Below are 17,720 nucleotides of genomic sequence, written 5' to 3' on the forward strand. Positions count from 1 at the left end.
CTTTCCACATCCACCCTGTCAAGACCCCTCAGGATCTTATATGTTTCAATCAAGTCACCTTTTACTCTTCTGAACTCCAGCGGATACGAGCCTAGCCTGTCCAATCTTTCCTCATAAGACAGCCCGCCCATTCCAGGTATTAGTCTAGTAAACCTTCTCTGAACTGCTTCCAACACATTTACATCCTTCCTTAAATAAGGAGACCAATACTGTACACAGTACTCCAGATGTGGTCTCACCAATGCCCTGTATAGCTGAAGCATAACCTCCCTACTTTTGTATTCAATTCCCCTCGCAATAAACAATAACATTCTATTAGCTTTCCTAATTAAGTGCTGAACCTGCATACTAACCTTTTGTGATTCATGCACTAGGACACCCAGATCTCTCTGCATCTCAGAGCTCTGCAATCTCTCACCATTTAGATAATATGCTTCTTTTTTATTCTTCCTACCAAAGTGAACAATTTCGCACTTTTCCACATTATACTCCATTTGTCAGATCTTTGCCCACTCACTTAACCTATCTGTATCCCTTTGTAGCCTCCTTATGTCCTCTTCACAACTTACTTTCCTACCTATCTTTGTGTCATCAGCAAATTTAGCAATCATACCTTCGGTCCCTTCATCCAAGTCATTTATATAAATTGTAAAAAATTGAGGCCCCAGCACAGATCCCTGTGGCACACCACTCGTTACATCTTACCAACTGGAAAATGACCCATTTATGCCTACTCTCTGTTTCCTGTGAGCTAGCCAATCTTCTATCTATGCCAATATGTTACCTAAAGGCCTGCTCGGGTCTGCAAATGAAACTCAACCTAAGCCCAACAGAACCACATCCGACCCGGCTCGAGTCCTTTCATTTTTTCCCACGCCCGACCTGACCTGACCTGACCACCGGAATAAAGTTGGTTATATTAAAGAGATTGTGCTCTACCTTCGATGGAATCGCTCGCTGCAGACTAGTGCGGAGTGTTTCCCGGCTTGACGTCCTGGCTGTCACTGTGTCCGACCTGAGCCCAAATGCCGGACCCGGAAGAGTGACCCGATCCGAACCCGACACATGTCGTTGGGTCCCATTGCGTTCGGGTCGGGTAGCCTTGCTCTAATGTTACCCCCATACCATGAGCTTTTATTTTGTGCAATACCCTTTCATGTGGCACCTTATCAAATGCCTTCTGAAAATGCTATAAGGTCTTTAAGAATAGCTTCCTACATTTTCCAGATGACAGATGTTAGGCTAACTGGCCTGTAGTTTCCTGTTTTCTGTCTTCCCTCTCTTTTTGAATAAAGGCGTTACATTTGCTATTTTCCAATCTAACGGAACTTTCCCAGAATCTAAGGAATTTTAGAAATTTTGGGTCAGTAACCAGAGGACACAGATTTAAGATAATCAGCAAAGGAACAGGAGGGGAGATGAGGAGAATGTTTTTTCCGCAGTGAGTATTTGTGATCTGGAATGTGCTGCCTGAAAGGGCAGTGGAAACAGATTCAATAATAACTTTCTAAAGGAAATTGGATAAATATTTGATGGGGATTGAATTGCAGGGTTATGGGGAAAGAGCAGCAGAATGGGACTAATTGGATGCTCTTTCAAAGAGACAGCACAGGCAGAATGGGCCGAATGGGCTCCTCCTGTGCTCTCAGATTCTGAGCTTGTTTCGCAGTTGCAGTCAGGGGCCAAGCGGACAAAGTTCCTGAACAATCTGCTGTCATTCCTGGGCTCAGTCTGACTCGGAGCCGCTCTCACTGATTCTGGCTCCGGATTAATGCGGATTCCCGGTGGAGACATCGCCCTTCTCCCGGGACTGAGTGTGCATTTAGACGGTGATAACACGGCCCGAAAATAGCCCCCAGCCGGGTTATATAAACGCCGCTTTCGTGGCCAACACAGACAGAGTGAAATGTGAGGGTGCTCTCGGCACAGAAACTCCTCATCGCCTGAAGCTGACATCGCCACAGTGACAGGGAGATCCCAGGCTGGGATGGAGCTGTCCCCAAGAGCAATTCTCAGCTCCTCACTCAATGAGGAGAACAGACAGAGTCAAGAGTTTTACACGGCACAATGGGAGGACCAGGTCATGAAAACTCGGCCTCAGGACCGGTGAGTTTACACCGATCATCAGTGGTTCAGGTGGGAGAGAGGAAGCGTTTGTCAGTGGGGCAGGACAGCACTGAGAGATTGAAGAATAACTGGCTGCAGAGCCAAGGATGACTCAGTAACAGAGAGAGAGAGACAGAGAGAGAGTCACAGAGAGGGAGAGAGACTGGGTCACAGAGAGAGAGAGTCACAGAGAGAGAGAGAGACTGGGTCAGAGAGAGAGAGACTGGGTCACAGAGAGAGAGAGAGACTGGGTCACAGAGAGAGAGAGTCACAGAGAGAGAGACTGGGTCACAGAGAGAGAGAGTCACAGAGAGAGAGAGAGACTGGGTCAGAGAGAGAGAGACTGGGTCACAGAGAGAGAGAGTGACTGGGTCACAGAGAGAGAGAGTCACAGAGAGAGAGAGTCACAGAGAGGGAGAGTGACTGGGTCACAGAGAGAGAGAGTCACAGAGAGAGAGAGAGACTGGGTCACAGAGAGAGAGACTGGGTCACAGAGAGAGAGAGTCACAGAGAGAGAGAGAGACTGGGTCACAGAGAGAGAGAGACTGGGTCACAGAGAGAGAGAGTGACTGGGTCACAGAGAGAGAGAGTGACTGGGTCACAGAGAGAGTGAGTCACAGAGAGAGAGAATGGGTCACAGAGAGAGCGAGTCACAGAGAGGGAGAGTGACTGGGTCACAGAGAGAGAGAGTCACAGAGAGAGAGAGAGACTGGGTCACAGAGAGAGAGACTGGGTCACAGAGAGAGAGAGTCACAGAGAGGGAGAGAGACTGGGTCACATGGAGAGTGAGAGTGACTGGGTCACACACAGAGAGAGTCACACAGAGAGAAAGTCACAGAGAGAGAGAGAGACTGGGTCACAGAGAGGGAGAGAGACTGGGTCACAGAGAGAGAGAGACTGGGTCACAGAGAGAGAGAGTGACTGGGTCACAGAGAAAGAGAGTCACAGAGAGAGTGACTGGGTCACAGAGAGAGAGAGTCACAGAGAGAGAGAGAGACTGGGTCACAGAGAGAGAGAGTGACTGGGTCACAGAGAGAGAGAGTCACAGAGAGAGAGAGTCACAGAGAGGGAGAGAGACTAGGTCACAGAGAGAGAGACTGGGTCACAGAGAGAGAGAGACTGGGTCACAGAGAGAGAGAGACTGGGTCACAGAGAGAGAGAGAGACTGGGTCACAGAGAGAGAGTGTGACTGGGTCACAGAGAGAGAGAGTCACAGAGAGAGAGACTGGGTCACAGAGAGAGTGACTGGGTCACAGAGAGAGAGAGTCACAGAGAGAGAGAGTCACAGAGAGGGAGAGAGACTAGGTCACAGAGAGAGAGACTGGGTCACAGAGAGAGAGAGTGACTGGGTCACAGAGAGAGAGAGTCACAGAGAGAGAGAGTCACAGAGAGGGAGAGAGACTAGGTCACAGAGAGAGAGACTGGGTCACAGAGAGAGAGAGACTGGGTCACAGAGAGAGAGAGAGACTGGGTCACAGAGAGAGAGAGTGACTGGGTCACAGAGAGAGAGAGTCACAGAGAGAGAGACTGGGTCACAGAGAGAGCGAGTCACAGAGAGGGAGAGTGACTGGGTCACAGAGAGAGAGAGTGACTGGGTCACAGAGAGAGAGAGTCACAGAGAGAGAGACTGGGTCACAGAGAGAGAGAGTGACTGGGTCACAGAGAGAGAGAGTCACAGAGAGAGAGACCAGGTCACAGAGAGAGCGAGTCACAGAGAGGGAGAGTGACTGGGTCACAGAGAGAGAGAGAGTCACAGAGAGGGAGACTCACATAGAGAGTCACAGAGAGGGAGAGAGACTGGGTCACAGAGAGAGAGAGTGACTGGGTCACAGAGAGAGAGAGTCACAGAGAGAGAGACTGGGTCACAGAGAGAGCGAGTCACAGAGAGGGAGAGTGACTGGGTCACAGAGAGAGAGAGTCACAGAGAGAGAGACTGGGTCACAGAGAGAGTGACTGGGTCACAGAGAGAGAGAGTCACAGAGAGAGAGACTGGGTCACACAGAGCGAGTCACAGAGAGGGGGAGTGACTGGGTCACAGAGAGAGAGAGTCACAGAGAGAGAGACTGGGTCACACAGAGCGAGTCACAGAGAGGGAGAGTGACTGGGTCACAGAGAGAGAGAGTCACAGAGAGAGAGCGAGACTGGGTCACAGAGAGAGAGAGAGTGACTGCGTCACAGAGAGATAGAGTCACAGAGAGAGAGAGAGACTGTGTCACAGAGAGAGAGACTGGGTCACAGAGAGAGAGAGTCACAGAAAGGGAGAGAGACTGGGTCACAGAGAGAGAGAGTCACAGAGAGAGAGAAAGACTGGGTCACAGAGAGAGAGACTGGGTCACAGAGAGAGAGAGAGTCACAGAGAGGGAGAGAGACTGGGTCACAGAGAGAGAGAGTCACAGAGAGAGAGAAAGACTGGGTCACAGAGAGAGAGACTGGGTCACAGAGAGAGAGAGTCACAGAGAGGGAGAGTGACTGGGTCACAGAGAGAGAGAGTCACAGAGAGAGAGACTCACATAGAGAGAGAGTCACAGAGAGGGAGAGAGACTGGGTCACAGAGAGAGAGAGTCAGAGAGAGAGAGAGTCACAGAGAGAGAGAGTGACTGGGTCACACAGAGAGAGAGAGTGACTGGGTCACAGAGAGAGAGAGTCAGAGAGAGAGAGAGTCACAGAGAGAGAGAGAGACTGGGTCACAGAGAGAGAGAGTGACTGGGTCACACAGAGAGAGAGAGTGACTGGGTCACAGAGAGAGAGAGTCACAGAGAGAGAGAGTCACAGAGAGGGAGAGAGACTGGGTCACAGAGAGAGAGAGTGACTGGGTCACAGAGAGAGAGAGTCACAGAGAGAGAGAGTCACAGAGAGGGAGAGAGACTGGGTCACAGAGAGAGAGAGTCAGAGAGAGAGAGAGTCACAGAGAGGGAGAGAGACTGGGTCAAAGAGAGAGTGAGAGTGACTGGGTCACACAGAGAGAGAGTCACAGAGAGAGAGAGTCACAGAGAGAGAGAGAGACTGGCTCACACAGAGAGAGAGTCACAGAGAGAGAGAGTCACAGAGAGGGAGAGAGACTGGGTCACAGAGAGAGAGACTGGGTCACAGAGAGAGAGAGTCACAGAGAGGGAGAGAGACTGGGTCACAGAGAGAGTGAGAGTGACTGGGTCACACAGAGAGAGAGTCACAGAGAGAGAGAGTCACAGAGAGAGAGAGAGACTGGGTCACAGAGAGAGAGAGTCACAGAGAGGGAGAGTGACTGGGTCACAGAGAGAGAGAGTCACAGAGAGGGAGAGAGACTGGGTCACAGAGAGAGAGAGTGACTGGGTCACACAGAGAGAGAGTCACAGAGAGAGAGAGTCACAGAGAGGGAGAGAGACTGGGTCACAGAGAGAGAGAGTCACAGAGAGGGAGAGAGACTGGGTCACAGAGAGAGAGAGTCACAGAGAGGGAGAGAGACTGGGTCACAGAGAGAGAGAGTCACAGAGAGGGAGAGAGACTGGGTCACAGAGAGAGTGAGAGTGACTGGGTCACACAGAGAGAGAGTCACAGAGAGAGAGAGTCACAGAGAGAGAGACTGGGTCACAGAGAGAGCGAGTCACAGAGAGGGAGAGTGACTGGGTCACAGAGAGAGAGAGTCACAGAGAGGGAGAGAGACTGGGTCACAGAGAGAGAGAGAGTCACAGAGAGGGAGAGAGACTGGTTCACAGAGAGAGAGAGAGTGACTGGGTCACAGAGAGAGAGACAGAGAGAGAGAGTGACTGGCTCACACAGAGAGAGAGTCACAGAGAGGGAGAGTGACTGGGTCACAGAGAGAGAGAGTCACAGAGAGAGAGACTGGGTCACAGAGAGAGAGAGTCACAGAGAGAGAGAGAGACTGGGTCACAGAGAGAGAGAGACTGGGTCACAGAGAGAGAGAGTGACTGGGTCACAGAGAGAGAGAGTCACAGAGAGAGAGACTGGGTCACAGAGAGAGCGAGTCACAGAGAGGGAGAGTGACTGGGTAACAGAGAGAGAGAGAGTCACAGAGAGAGAGAGAGACTGGGTCACAGAGAGAGAGAGTGACTGGGTCACAGGGAGAGAGAGTCACAGAGAGAGAGACTGGGTCACAGAGAGAGAGAGAGAGACTGTGTCACAGAGAGACAGAGTCACAGAGACAGAGTCACACAGAGACAGACAGTCACAGAGAGAGAGACAGAGTCACACAGAGACAGAGAGTCACAGAGAGAGAGACAGAGTCACACAGAGACAGAGAGTCACAGGGAGAGAGAGAGACTGGGTCACAGAGAGAGAGAGTGACTGGGTCACAGAGAGAGAGAGTCACAGAGAGAGAGACTGGGTCACAGAGAGAGCGAGTCACAGAGAGGGAGAGTGACTGGGTCACAGAGAGAGAGAGTCACAGAGAGAGAGACTGGGTCACAGAGAGAGAGAGTGACTGGGTCACAGAGAGAGAGAGTCACAGAGAGAGAGACTGGGTCACAGAGAGAGCGAGTCACAGAGAGGGAGAGTGACTGGGTCACAGAGAGAGAGAGTCACAGAGAGAGTGACTGGGTCACAGAGAGGGAGAGTCACAGAGAGAGAGAGAGACTGGGTCACAGAGAGAGAGAGAGTGACTGGGTCACAGAGAGAGAGAGTCACAGAGAGAGAGAGAGACTGGGTCACAGAGAGAGAGAGAGTGACTGGGTCACAGAGAGAGAGAGAGTGACTGGGTCACAGAGAGAGAGAGTCACAGAGAGAGAGAGAGAGACTGTGTCACAGAGAGAGAGAGTCACAGAAAGGGAGAGAGACTGGGTCACAGAGAGAGAGAGTCACAGAGAGAGAGACTGGGTCACACAGAGCGAGTCACAGAGAGGGAGAGTGACTGGGTCACAGAGAGAGAGAGTCACAGAGAGAGAGAGAGACTGGGTCACAGAGAGAGAGAGAGTGACTGGGTCACAGAGAGAGAGAGTCACAGAGAGAGAGAGAGACTGTGTCACAGAGAGAGAGACTGGGTCACAGAGAGAGAGAGTCACAGAAAGGGAGAGAGACTGGGTCACAGAGAGAGTCACAGAGAGAGAGAAAGACTGGGTCACAGAGAGAGAGACTGGGTCACAGAGAGAGAGAGTCACAGAGAGGGAGAGAGACTGGGTCACAGAGAGAGAGAGTCACAGAGAGAGAGAGAGACTGGGTCACAGAGAGAGAGACTGGGTCACAGAGAGAGAGAGTCACAGAGAGGGAGAGAGACTGGGTCACAGAGAGAGTGAGAGTGACTGGGTCACAGAGAGAGAGAGAGTCACAGAGAGAGAGAGAGTCACAGAGAGAGAGAGAGACTGGGTCACAGAGAGAGAGAGTGACTGGGTCACAGAGAGAGAGAGTCACAGAGAGAGAGACTGGGTCACAGAGAGAGCGAGTCACAGAGAGGGAGAGTGACTGGGTCACAGAGAGAGAGAGTCACAGAGAGGGAGAGAGACTGGGTCACAGAGAGAGAGAGAGTCACAGAGAGGGAGAGAGACTGGTTCACAGAGAGAGAGAGAGTGACTGGGTCACAGAGAGAGAGACAGAGAGAGAGAGTGACTGGCTCACACAGAGAGAGAGTCACAGAGAGGGAGAGTGACTGGGTCACAGAGAGAGAGAGTGACTGGGTCACAGAGAGAGAGACAGAGAGAGAGAGTGACTGGCTCACACAGAGAGAGAATCACAGAGAGGGAGAGTGACTGGGTCACAGAGAGAGAGAGTCACAGAGAGAGAGACTGGGTCACAGAGAGAGAGAGTCACAGAGTGAGAGAGAGACTGGGTCACAGAGAGAGAGAGTGACTGGGTCACAGAGAGAGAGAGTGACTGGGTCACAGAGAGAGAGAGTCACAGAGAGAGAACCTGGGTCACAGAGAGAGAGAGTCACAGAGAGAGAGACTGGGTCACAGAGAGAGCGAGTCACAGAGAGGGAGAGTGACTGGGTCACAGAGAGAGAGAGTCACAGAGAGGGAGAGAGACTGGGTCACAGAGAGAGAGAGAGTCACAGAGAGGGAGAGAGACTGGTTCACAGAGAGAGAGAGAGTGACTGGGTCACAGAGAGAGAGACAGAGAGAGAGAGTGACTGGCTCACACAGAGAGAGAGTCACAGAGAGGGAGAGTGACTGGGTCACAGAGAGAGAGAGTGACTGGGTCACAGAGAGAGAGACAGAGAGAGAGAGTGACTGGCTCACACAGAGAGAGAATCACAGAGAGGGAGAGTGACTGGGTCACAGAGAGAGAGAGTCACAGAGAGAGAGACTGGGTCACAGAGAGAGAGAGTCACAGAGTGAGAGAGAGACTGGGTCACAGAGAGAGAGAGTGACTGGGTCACAGAGAGAGAGAGTGACTGGGTCACAGAGAGAGAGAGTCACAGAGAGAGAACCTGGGTCACAGAGAGAGCGAGTCACAGAGAGGGAGAGTGACTGGGTCACACAGAGACAGAGTCACAGAGAGAGAGAGAGACTGGGTCACAGAGAGAGAGAGTGACTGGGTCACAGAGAGAGAGAGTCACAGAGAGAGAGACTGGGTCACAGAGAGAGAGAGAGAGACTGTGTCACAGAGAGACAGAGTCACAGAGACAGAGTCACACAGAGACAGACAGTCACAGAGAGAGAGACAGAGTCACACAGAGACAGAGAGTCACAGAGAGAGAGACAGAGTCACACAGAGACAGAGAGTCACAGGGAGAGAGAGAGACTGGGTCACAGAGAGAGAGAGTGACTGGGTCACAGAGAGAGAGAGTCACAGAGAGAGAGACTGGGTCACAGAGAGAGAGAGTGACTGGGTCACAGAGAGAGAGAGTCACAGAGAGAGAGACTGGGTCACAGAGAGAGCGAGTCACAGAGAGGGAGAGTGACTGGGTCACAGAGAGAGAGAGTGACTGGGTCACAGAGAGAGAGAGTCACAGAGAGAGAGACTGGGTCACAGAGAGAGAGAGTCACAGAGAGAGAGACCAGGTCACAGAGAGAGCGAGTCACAGAGAGGGAGAGTGACTGGGTCACAGAGAGAGAGAGAGTCACAGAGAGAGAGACTCACATAGAGAGAGAGTCACAGAGAGGGAGAGAGACTGGGTCACAGAGAGAGAGAGTCACAGAGAGAGAGAGTCACAGAGAGAGAGACTGGGTCACAGAGAGAGCGAGTCACAGAGAGGGAGAGTGACTGGGTCACAGAGAGAGAGAGTCACAGAGAGACTGGGTCACAGAGAGAGAGAGTGACTGGGTCACAGAGAGAGAGAGTCACAGAGAGAGAGAGTCACAGAGAGAGAGACTGGGTCACAGAGAGAGCGAGTCACAGAGAGGGAGAGTGACTGGGTCACAGAGAGAGAGAGTCACAGAGAGACTGGGTCACAGAGAGAGAGAGTGACTGGGTCACAGAGAGAGAGAGTCACAGAGAGAGAGAGTCACAGAGAGAGAGACTGGGTCACAGAGAGAGCGAGTCACAGAGAGAGAGAGAGACTGGGTCACAGAGAGAGAGAGTGACTGGGTCACAGAGAGAGTGACTGGGTCACAGAGAGAGAGAGTCACAGAGAGAGAGACTGGGTCACACAGAGCGAGTCACAGAGAGGGAGAGTGACTGGGTCACAGAGAGAGAGAGTCACAGAGAGAGAGCGAGACTGGGTCACAGAGAGAGAGAGAGTGACTGGGTCACAGAGAGAGAGAGTCACAGAGAGAGAGAGAGACTGTGTCACAGAGAGAGAGACTGGGTCACAGAGAGAGAGAGTCACAGAGAGAGAGAAAGACTGGGTCACAGAGAGAGAGACTGGGTCAGAGAGAGAGAGTCACAGAGAGGGAGAGAGACTGGGTCACAGAGAGAGAGAGTCACAGAGAGAGAGAGTGACTGGGTCACAGAGAGAGAGAGTGACTGGCTCACACAGAGAGAGAGTCACAGAGAGGGAGAGTGACTGGGTCACAGAGAGAGAGAGTCACAGAGAGGGAGAGAGACTGGGTCACAGAGAGAGAGAGAGTCACAGAGAGGGAGAGAGACTGGTTCACAGAGAGAGAGAGAGTGACTGGGTCACAGAGAGAGAGAGTGACTGGCTCACACAGAGAGAGAGTCACAGAGAGGGAGAGTGACTGGGTCACAGAGAGAGAGAGTGACTGGGTCACAGAGAGAGAGACAGAGAGAGAGAGTGACTGGCTCACACAGAGAGAGAGTCACAGAGAGGGAGAGTGACTGGGTCACAGAGAGAGAGAGTCACAGAGAGAGAGACTGGGTCACAGAGAGAGAGTCACAGAGAGAGAGAGAGACTGGGTCACAGAGAGAGAGAGTGACTGGGTCACAGAGAGAGAGAGTCACAGAGAGAGAGACTGGGTCACAGAGAGAGCGAGTCACAGAGAGGGAGAGTGACTGGGTCACAGAGAGAGAGAGTGACTGGGTCACAGAGAGAGAGAGTCACAGAGAGAGAGACTGGGTCACAGAGAGAGAGAGTGACTGGGTCACAGAGAGAGAGAGTCACAGAGAGAGAGACCAGGTCACAGAGAGAGCGAGTCACAGAGAGGGAGAGTCACAGAGAGAGAGACTCACATAGAGAGAGAGTCACAGAGAGGGAGAGAGACTGGGTCACAGAGAGAGAGAGTGACTGGGTCACAGAGAGAGAGAGTCAGAGAGAGAGAGAGTCACAGAGAGAGAGAGAGACTGGGTCACAGAGAGAGTGACTGGGTCACAGAGAGAGAGAGTCACAGAGAGAGAGACTGGGTCACAGAGAGAGAGAGTCACAGAGAGGGAGAGAGACTGGGTCACAGAGAGAGAGAGTCACAGAGAGAGAGAGAGACTGGGTCACAGAGAGAGAGACTGGGTCACAGAGAGAGAGAGTCACAGAGAGGGAGAGAGACTGGGTCACAGAGAGAGTGAGAGTGACTGGGTCACACAGAGAGAGAGTCACAGAGAGAGAGAGTCACAGAGAGAGAGAGAGACTGGATCACAGAGAGAGAGACTGGGTCACAGAGAGAGCGAGTCACAGAGAGGGAGAGTGACTGGGTCACAGAGAGAGAGAGTCACAGAGAGGGAGAGAGACTGGGTCACAGAGAGGGAGAGAGACTGGTTCACAGAGAGAGAGAGAGTGACTGGGTCACAGAGAGAGAGACAGAGAGAGAGAGTGACTGGCTCACACAGAGAGAGAGTCACAGAGAGGGAGAGTGACTGGGTCACAGAGAGAGAGAGTGACTGGGTCACAGAGAGAGAGACAGAGAGAGAGAGTGACTGGCTCACACAGAGAGAGAGTCACAGAGAGGGAGAGTGACTGGGTCACAGAGAGAGAGAGTCACAGAGAGAGAGACTGGGTCACAGAGAGAGAGAGTCACAGAGAGAGAGAGAGAGACTGGGTCACAGAGAGAGAGAGACTGGGTCACAGAGAGAGAGAGTGACTGGGTCACAGAGAGAGAGAGAGTGACTGGGTCACAGAGAGAGAGAGTCACAGAGAGAGAGTGGGTCACAGAGAGAGGGAGTCACAGAGAGGGAGAGTGACTGGGTAACAGAGAGAGAGAGAGTCACAGAGAGAGAGAGAGACTGGGTCACAGAGAGAGAGAGTCACAGAGAGAGAGACTGGGTCACAGAGAGAGAGAGAGAGACTGTGTCACAGAGAGACAGAGTCACAGAGACAGAGTCACACAGAGACAGACAGTCACAGAGAGAGAGACAGAGTCACACAGAGACAGAGAGTCACAGAGAGAGAGACAGAGTCACACAGAGACAGAGAGTCACAGGGAGAGAGAGAGACTGGGTCACAGAGAGAGAGAGTGACTGGGACACAGAGAGAGAGTGTCACAGAGAGAGAGACTGGGTCACAGAGAGAGAGAGTGACTGGGTCACAGAGAGAGAGAGTCACAGAGAGAGAGACTGGGTCACAGAGAGAGAGAGTGACTGGGTCACAGAGAGAGAGAGTCACAGAGAGAAAGAGTGACTGGGTCACAGAGAGAGAGAGTGACTGGGTCACAGAGAGAGAGAGTCACAGAGAGAGAGACTGGGTCACAGAGAGAGAGAGAGAGACTGTGTCACAGAGAGACAGAGTCACAGAGACAGAGACTCACAGAGAGAGAGACTGGGTCACAGAGAGAGAGAGTCACAGAGAGGGAGAGAGACTGGGTCACAGAGAGAGAGAGTCACAGAGAGAGAGAGTGACTGGGTCACAGAGAGAGAAAGTCACAGAGAGAGAGACTGGGTCACACAGAGCGAGTCACAGAGAGGGAGAGTGACTGGGTCACAGAGAGAGAGAGTCACAGAGAGAGAGAGAGACTGGGTCACAGAGAGAGAGAGAGTGACTGGGTCACAGAGAGAGAGAGTCACAGAAAGGGAGAGAGACTGGGTCACAGAGAGAGTCACAGAGAGAGAGAAAGACTGGGTCACAGAGAGAGAGACTGGGTCACAGAGAGAGAGAGTCACAGAGAGGGAGAGAGACTGGGTCACAGAGAGAGAGAGTCACAGAGAGAGAGAGAGACTGGGTCACAGAGAGAGAGACTGGGTCACAGAGAGAGAGAGTCACAGAGAGGGAGAGAGACTGGGTCACAGAGAGAGTGAGAGTGACTGGGTCACACAGAGAGAGAGTCACAGAGAGAGAGAGTCACAGAGAGAGAGAGAGACTGGGTCACAGAGAGAGAGAGTGACTGGGTCACAGAGAGAGAGAGTCACAGAGAGAGAGACTGGGTCACAGAGAGAGCGAGTCACAGAGAGGGAGAGTGACTGGGTCACAGAGAGAGAGAGTCACAGAGAGGGAGAGAGACTGGGTCACAGAGAGAGAGAGAGTCACAGAGAGGGAGAGAGACTGGTTCACAGAGAGAGAGAGAGAGTGACTGGGTCACAGAGAAAGAGACAGAGAGAGAGAGTGACTGGCTCACACAGAGAGAGAGTCACAGAGAGGGAGAGTGACTGGGTCACAGAGAGAGAGAGTGACTGGGTCACAGAGAGAGAGAGACAGAGAGAGAGAGTGACTGGCTCACACAGACAGAGAGTCACAGAGAGGGAGAGTGACTGGGTCACAGAGAGAGAGAGTCACAGAGAGAGAGACTGGGTCACAGAGAGAGAGAGTCACAGAGTGAGAGAGAGACTGGGTCACAGAGAGAGAGAGACTGGGTCACAGAGAGAGAGAGTGACTGGGTCACAGAGAGAGAGAGTGACTGGGTCACAGAGAGAGAGAGTCACAGAGAGAGAGACTGGGTCACAGAGAGAGCGAGTCACAGAGAGGGAGAATGACTGGGTCACAGAGAGAGAGAGTCACAGAGAGAGAGAGAGACTGGGTCACAGAGAGAGAGAGTGACTGGGTCACAGAGAGAGAGAGTCACAGAGAGAGAGACTGGGTCACAGAGAGAGAGAGAGAGACTGTGTCACAGAGAGACAGAGTCACAGAGACAGAGTCACACAGAGACAGACAGTCACAGAGAGAGAGACAGAGTCACACAGAGACAGAGAGTCACAGAGAGAGAGACAGAGTCACACAGAGACAGAGAGTCACAGGGAGAGAGAGAGACTGGGTCACAGAGAGAGAGAGTGACTGGGTCACAGAGAGAGAGAGTCACAGAGAGAGAGACTGGGTCACAGAGAGAGCGAGTCACAGAGAGGGAGAGTGACTGGGTCACAGAGAGAGAGAGTGACTGGGTCACAGAGAGAGAGAGTCACAGAGAGAGAAACTGGGTCACAGAGAGAGAGAGTGACTGGGTCACAGAGAGAGAGAGTCACAGAGAGAGAGACCAGGTCACAGAGAGAGCGAGTCACAGAGAGGGAGAGTGACTGGGTCACAGAGAGAGAGAGAGTCACAGAGAGAGAGACTCACATAGAGAGTCACAGAGAGGGAGAGAGACTGGGTCACAGAGAGAGAGAGTGACTGGGTCACAGAGAGAGAGAGTCACAGAGAGAGAGACTGGGTCACAGAGAGAGCGAGTCACAGAGAGGGAGAGTGACTGGGTCACAGAGAGAGAGAGTCACAGAGAGAGAGAGTCACAGAGAGAGAGAGAGACTGGGTCACAGAGAGAGAGAGTGACTGGGTCACAGAGAGAGAGAGTCACAGAGAGAGAGACTGGGTCACACAGAGCGAGTCACAGAGAGGGAGAGTGACTGGGTCACAGAGAGACAGAGTCACAGAGAGAGAGCGAGACTGGGTCACAGAGAGAGAGAGAGTGACTGCGTCACAGAGAGATAGAGTCACAGAGAGAGAGAGAGACTGTGTCACAGAGAGAGAGAGTCACAGAGAGAGAGACTGGGTCACACAGAGCGAGTCACAGAGAGGGAGAGTGACTGGGTCACAGAGAGAGAGAGTCACAGAGAGAGAGCGAGACTGGGTCACAGAGAGAGAGAGAGTGACTGCGTCACAGAGAGATAGAGTCACAGAGAGGGAGAGTGACTGGGTCACAGAGAGAGAGAGTCACAGAAAGGGAGAGAGACTGGGTCACAGAGAGAGAGAGTCACAGAGAGAGAGAAAGACTGGGTCACAGAGAGAGAGACTGGGTCACAGAGAGAGAGAGTCACAGAGAGGGAGAGAGACTGGGTCACAGAGAGAGAGAGTCACAGAGAGAGAGAGAGAGACTGGGTCACAGAGAGAGAGAGTCACAGAGAGGGAGAGAGACTGGGTCACAGAGAGAGTGAGAGTGACTGGGTCACACAGAGAGAGAGTCACAGAGAGAGAGAATCACAGAGAGAGAGAGAGACTGGGTCACAGAGAGAGAGAGTGACTGGGTCACAGAGAGAGAGAGTCACAGAGAGAGAGACTGGGTCACAGAGAGAGTGAGTCACAGAGAGGGAGAGTGACTGGGTCACAGAGAGAGAGAGTCACAGAGAGGGAGAGAGACTGGGTCACAGAGAGAGAGAGAGTCACAGAGAGGGAGAGAGACTGGTTCACAGAGAGAGAGAGAGTGACTGGGTCACAGAGAGAGAGACAGAGAGAGAGAGTGACTGGCTCACACAGAGAGAGAGTCACAGAGAGGGAGAGTGACTGGGTCACAGAGAGAGAGAGTGACTGGGTCACAGAGAGAGAGACAGAGAGAGAGAGTGACTGGCTCACACAGAGAGAGAGTCACAGAGAGGGAGAGTGACTGGGTCACAGAGAGAGAGAGTCACAGAGAGAGAGACTGGGTCACAGAGAGAGAGTCACAGAGAGAGAGAGAGACTGGGTCACAGAGTGAGAGAGAGACTGGGTCACAGAGAGAGAGAGTGACTGGGTCACAAAGAGAGAGAGTCACAGAGAGAGAGACTGGGTCACAGAGAGAGCGAGTCACAGAGAGGGAGAGTGACTGGGTCACAGAGAGAGAGAGTCACAGAGAGAGAGAGAGACTGGGTCACAGAGAGAGAGAGTGACTGGGTCACAGAGAGAGAGAGTCACAGAGAGAGAGACTGGGTCACAGAGAGAGAGAGAGAGACTGTGTCACAGAGAGACAGAGTCACAGAGACAGAGTCACACAGAGACAGACAGTCACAGAGAGAGAGACAGAGTCACACAGAGACAGAGAGTCACAGGGAGAGAGAGAGACTGGGTCACAGAGAGAGAGAGTGACTGGGTCACAGAGAGAGAGAGTCACAGAGAGAGAGACTGGGTCACAGAGAGAGAGAGAGAGAGAGACTGTGTCACAGAGAGACAGAGTCACAGAGACAGAGTCACACAGAGACAGAGAGTCACAGAGAGAGAGACAGAGTCACACAGAGACAGAGAGTCACAGGGAGAGAGCGTCACAGAGACAGACTAACAGTCATGAAGAGAGTCACAGAGAGAGTTACAGAGAGGGTGTCACAGAGACAGAGTCACAAAGAGAGATGTGTGTTAATGAGTGGAGAGTTAATAAAGGGAGAGTTATTGAGGGGAATATTAATGAGGATCCAGGTAAATCTCGGATGTGTTAATCTACCTCTTCCTTTTCGTGACAGGTGCACTTTAAATGAGGTGAATCGTGTCCGTAAGGAGAGTTACGACAGGAAATATCAGCTGACCTACTTGGTGCAACGAAGCCCGAACAACATTATGAGGATGGGCCCCCTGGGCGTGAATCTAACGGAATACCACCTGCCATATCGCAACCTGCTGCCACTCCCCATCTTCACCCCAGCTCACATCAGCGCTAAAGTGGAGCGGGCAATGACTCCGCCGGAGCTGAGTAGGATCATGGAGTTTGAGCAGGCTCTGGGCTTGGGCGGGACCTGTCAGGACAAGAGAGACATCTCGGAAATCACCAAGGAACTGCCTCCAGTCATGCAGCCTGTCAGACTGGACGGCAAGAAATCAGACATGGTTCAAAGATCCCTGTCAAGGTCGATGTCTCACGAGGCTCAGAGAGGCTGAGGGTGACAGGGCAGCAGTGGGAGGGATTGTGGTGTTAGTACTTGTCTGGCTAGTGGTTTGATGCAGTGTACAAGTTAGTGAGGATGTGACTCAGTGTGATTTTCGAAGAATGAGAGGTGATCTAATTGAAATATATAAAATTTTTAAGAGGCTTGTCAGGGTAGATGCGGAGAAAATGTTTCCCCCTGGCTGGGGGGGTCTAGAACACGGGGTCACAGTCTCAGGATAAGGGGTCGGCCATTTAGGACTGAGATGAGGAGAAATTACTTCACTCGAAGGGTTGTGAATCTTTGGAATTCTCGATCCCAGAGAGCTGTGGATGCTGAGTTGTTCAGGATATTCAAGACAGAGATTGATAGACTTTTGGGTACAGAGAGAATTGAGGGATATTGGGATAGTGCGGGAAGCTGCAGTTAAGATAGAAGATCAACCCTGATCTTGTTGAATGGTGGAGCAGGCCCGAGGGGCCGAATGGCCTCCTCCAGCGTCTATTTGCTCTGATCTTGTGTTTGGTACCAGTGTGGAATTTGATGCACTCACTGCATGATAGCTGGCAGCTGGGAAAGGTTTGGAAAGCTCTGATACAGGATTGGGAGAGAGTAAACAAGGAATAACAGGATGTAAAGGAGTGATGGATGTGATTTTATTTTAAAATATTATATGTATCAGTGACCCTTTCATCACAGAGATTTTATTTTAAAATGTGATTGTTTTGTACAGATTTTTGATGTTGAAATAAAGCCTGATAGAATTCTGACTGATTCACTGAAGTTCTCATTGCTGCCCATCACTTGGGAACACACTCAGCTGGAAGTTGACATCACCGTAGGCAGCAACACACAACGCTGGGGCTGGTACACACTGTGTGATATACCTCCTCCAACGCCTCTCCACCATCATCCAGCTGGGTGGGACTGCACTCACCCGGTTCCATTCTTATCTATCTAATCATAGCCAGAGAATCACCTGCAATGGCTTCTCTTCCTGCTCCTGCACAGTTACCTCTGGTGTTCCCCAAGGATCGATCCTTGGCCCCCTCCTATTTCTCAACTACGTGTTGCTCCTCAGCGACTTCATCCACAAACACCATATCAGGTTCCACATGTATGCTGATGACTCCCAGCTCTACCTCACCACCACTGCTCTCAACTCCTCCACTGTCTCTGAATTGTCAAGCTGCTTGTCCAACATCCAGTACTGGATGAGCAGAAATTTCCTCCAATTAAATATTGTGAAGACTGAAGCCATTGCTTTTGGTCCCCACTCCAAACTCCACTCCCTAGCCTCCGACTGCATCCCTCTCCCTGGCAATTGTCTGAGGCTGAACAAGTCTTTTTGTAACCTTGGTGTCATATTTGACTCTGTGACGAGCTTTTGATCGTATCTC

At 51.9% G+C, this 17,720-nt stretch overlaps 1 protein-coding gene across 1 annotated transcript; it reads left to right on the forward strand.

The window, feature by feature from the left end:
• Positions 1–1,697: 1,697 nt before the first annotated feature.
• LOC137347970 (telethonin-like) lies at positions 1,698–16,964 on the forward strand. Its single transcript, XM_068013037.1, has 2 exons — positions 1,698–2,106; positions 15,922–16,964. Exons 1-2 carry the CDS (start codon positions 1,988–1,990, stop codon positions 16,331–16,333), a joined length of 531 nt encoding a protein of 176 aa, XP_067869138.1. The 5' UTR covers positions 1,698–1,987; the 3' UTR covers positions 16,334–16,964.
• The last annotated feature ends 756 nt before the right edge of the window (positions 16,965–17,720 follow it).

The sequence above is a fragment of the Heterodontus francisci genome, chromosome 33, assembly GCF_036365525.1.
Source record: "Heterodontus francisci isolate sHetFra1 chromosome 33, sHetFra1.hap1, whole genome shotgun sequence".
Lineage (NCBI taxonomy): Eukaryota > Metazoa > Chordata > Chondrichthyes > Heterodontiformes > Heterodontidae > Heterodontus > Heterodontus francisci.

Excerpts from the sequence above, each read along its gene's own strand:
- LOC137347970 (XM_068013037.1), top strand. The coding sequence starts at position 1,988 with ATGGAGCTGTCCCCAAGAGCAATTCTCAGCTCCTCACTCAATGAGGAG. Across the intron at positions 2,107-15,921 it reads AAAACTCGGCCTCAGGACCG|GTGCACTTTAAATGAGGTGA; the intron begins GTGAGTTTACAC and ends TTTTCGTGACAG.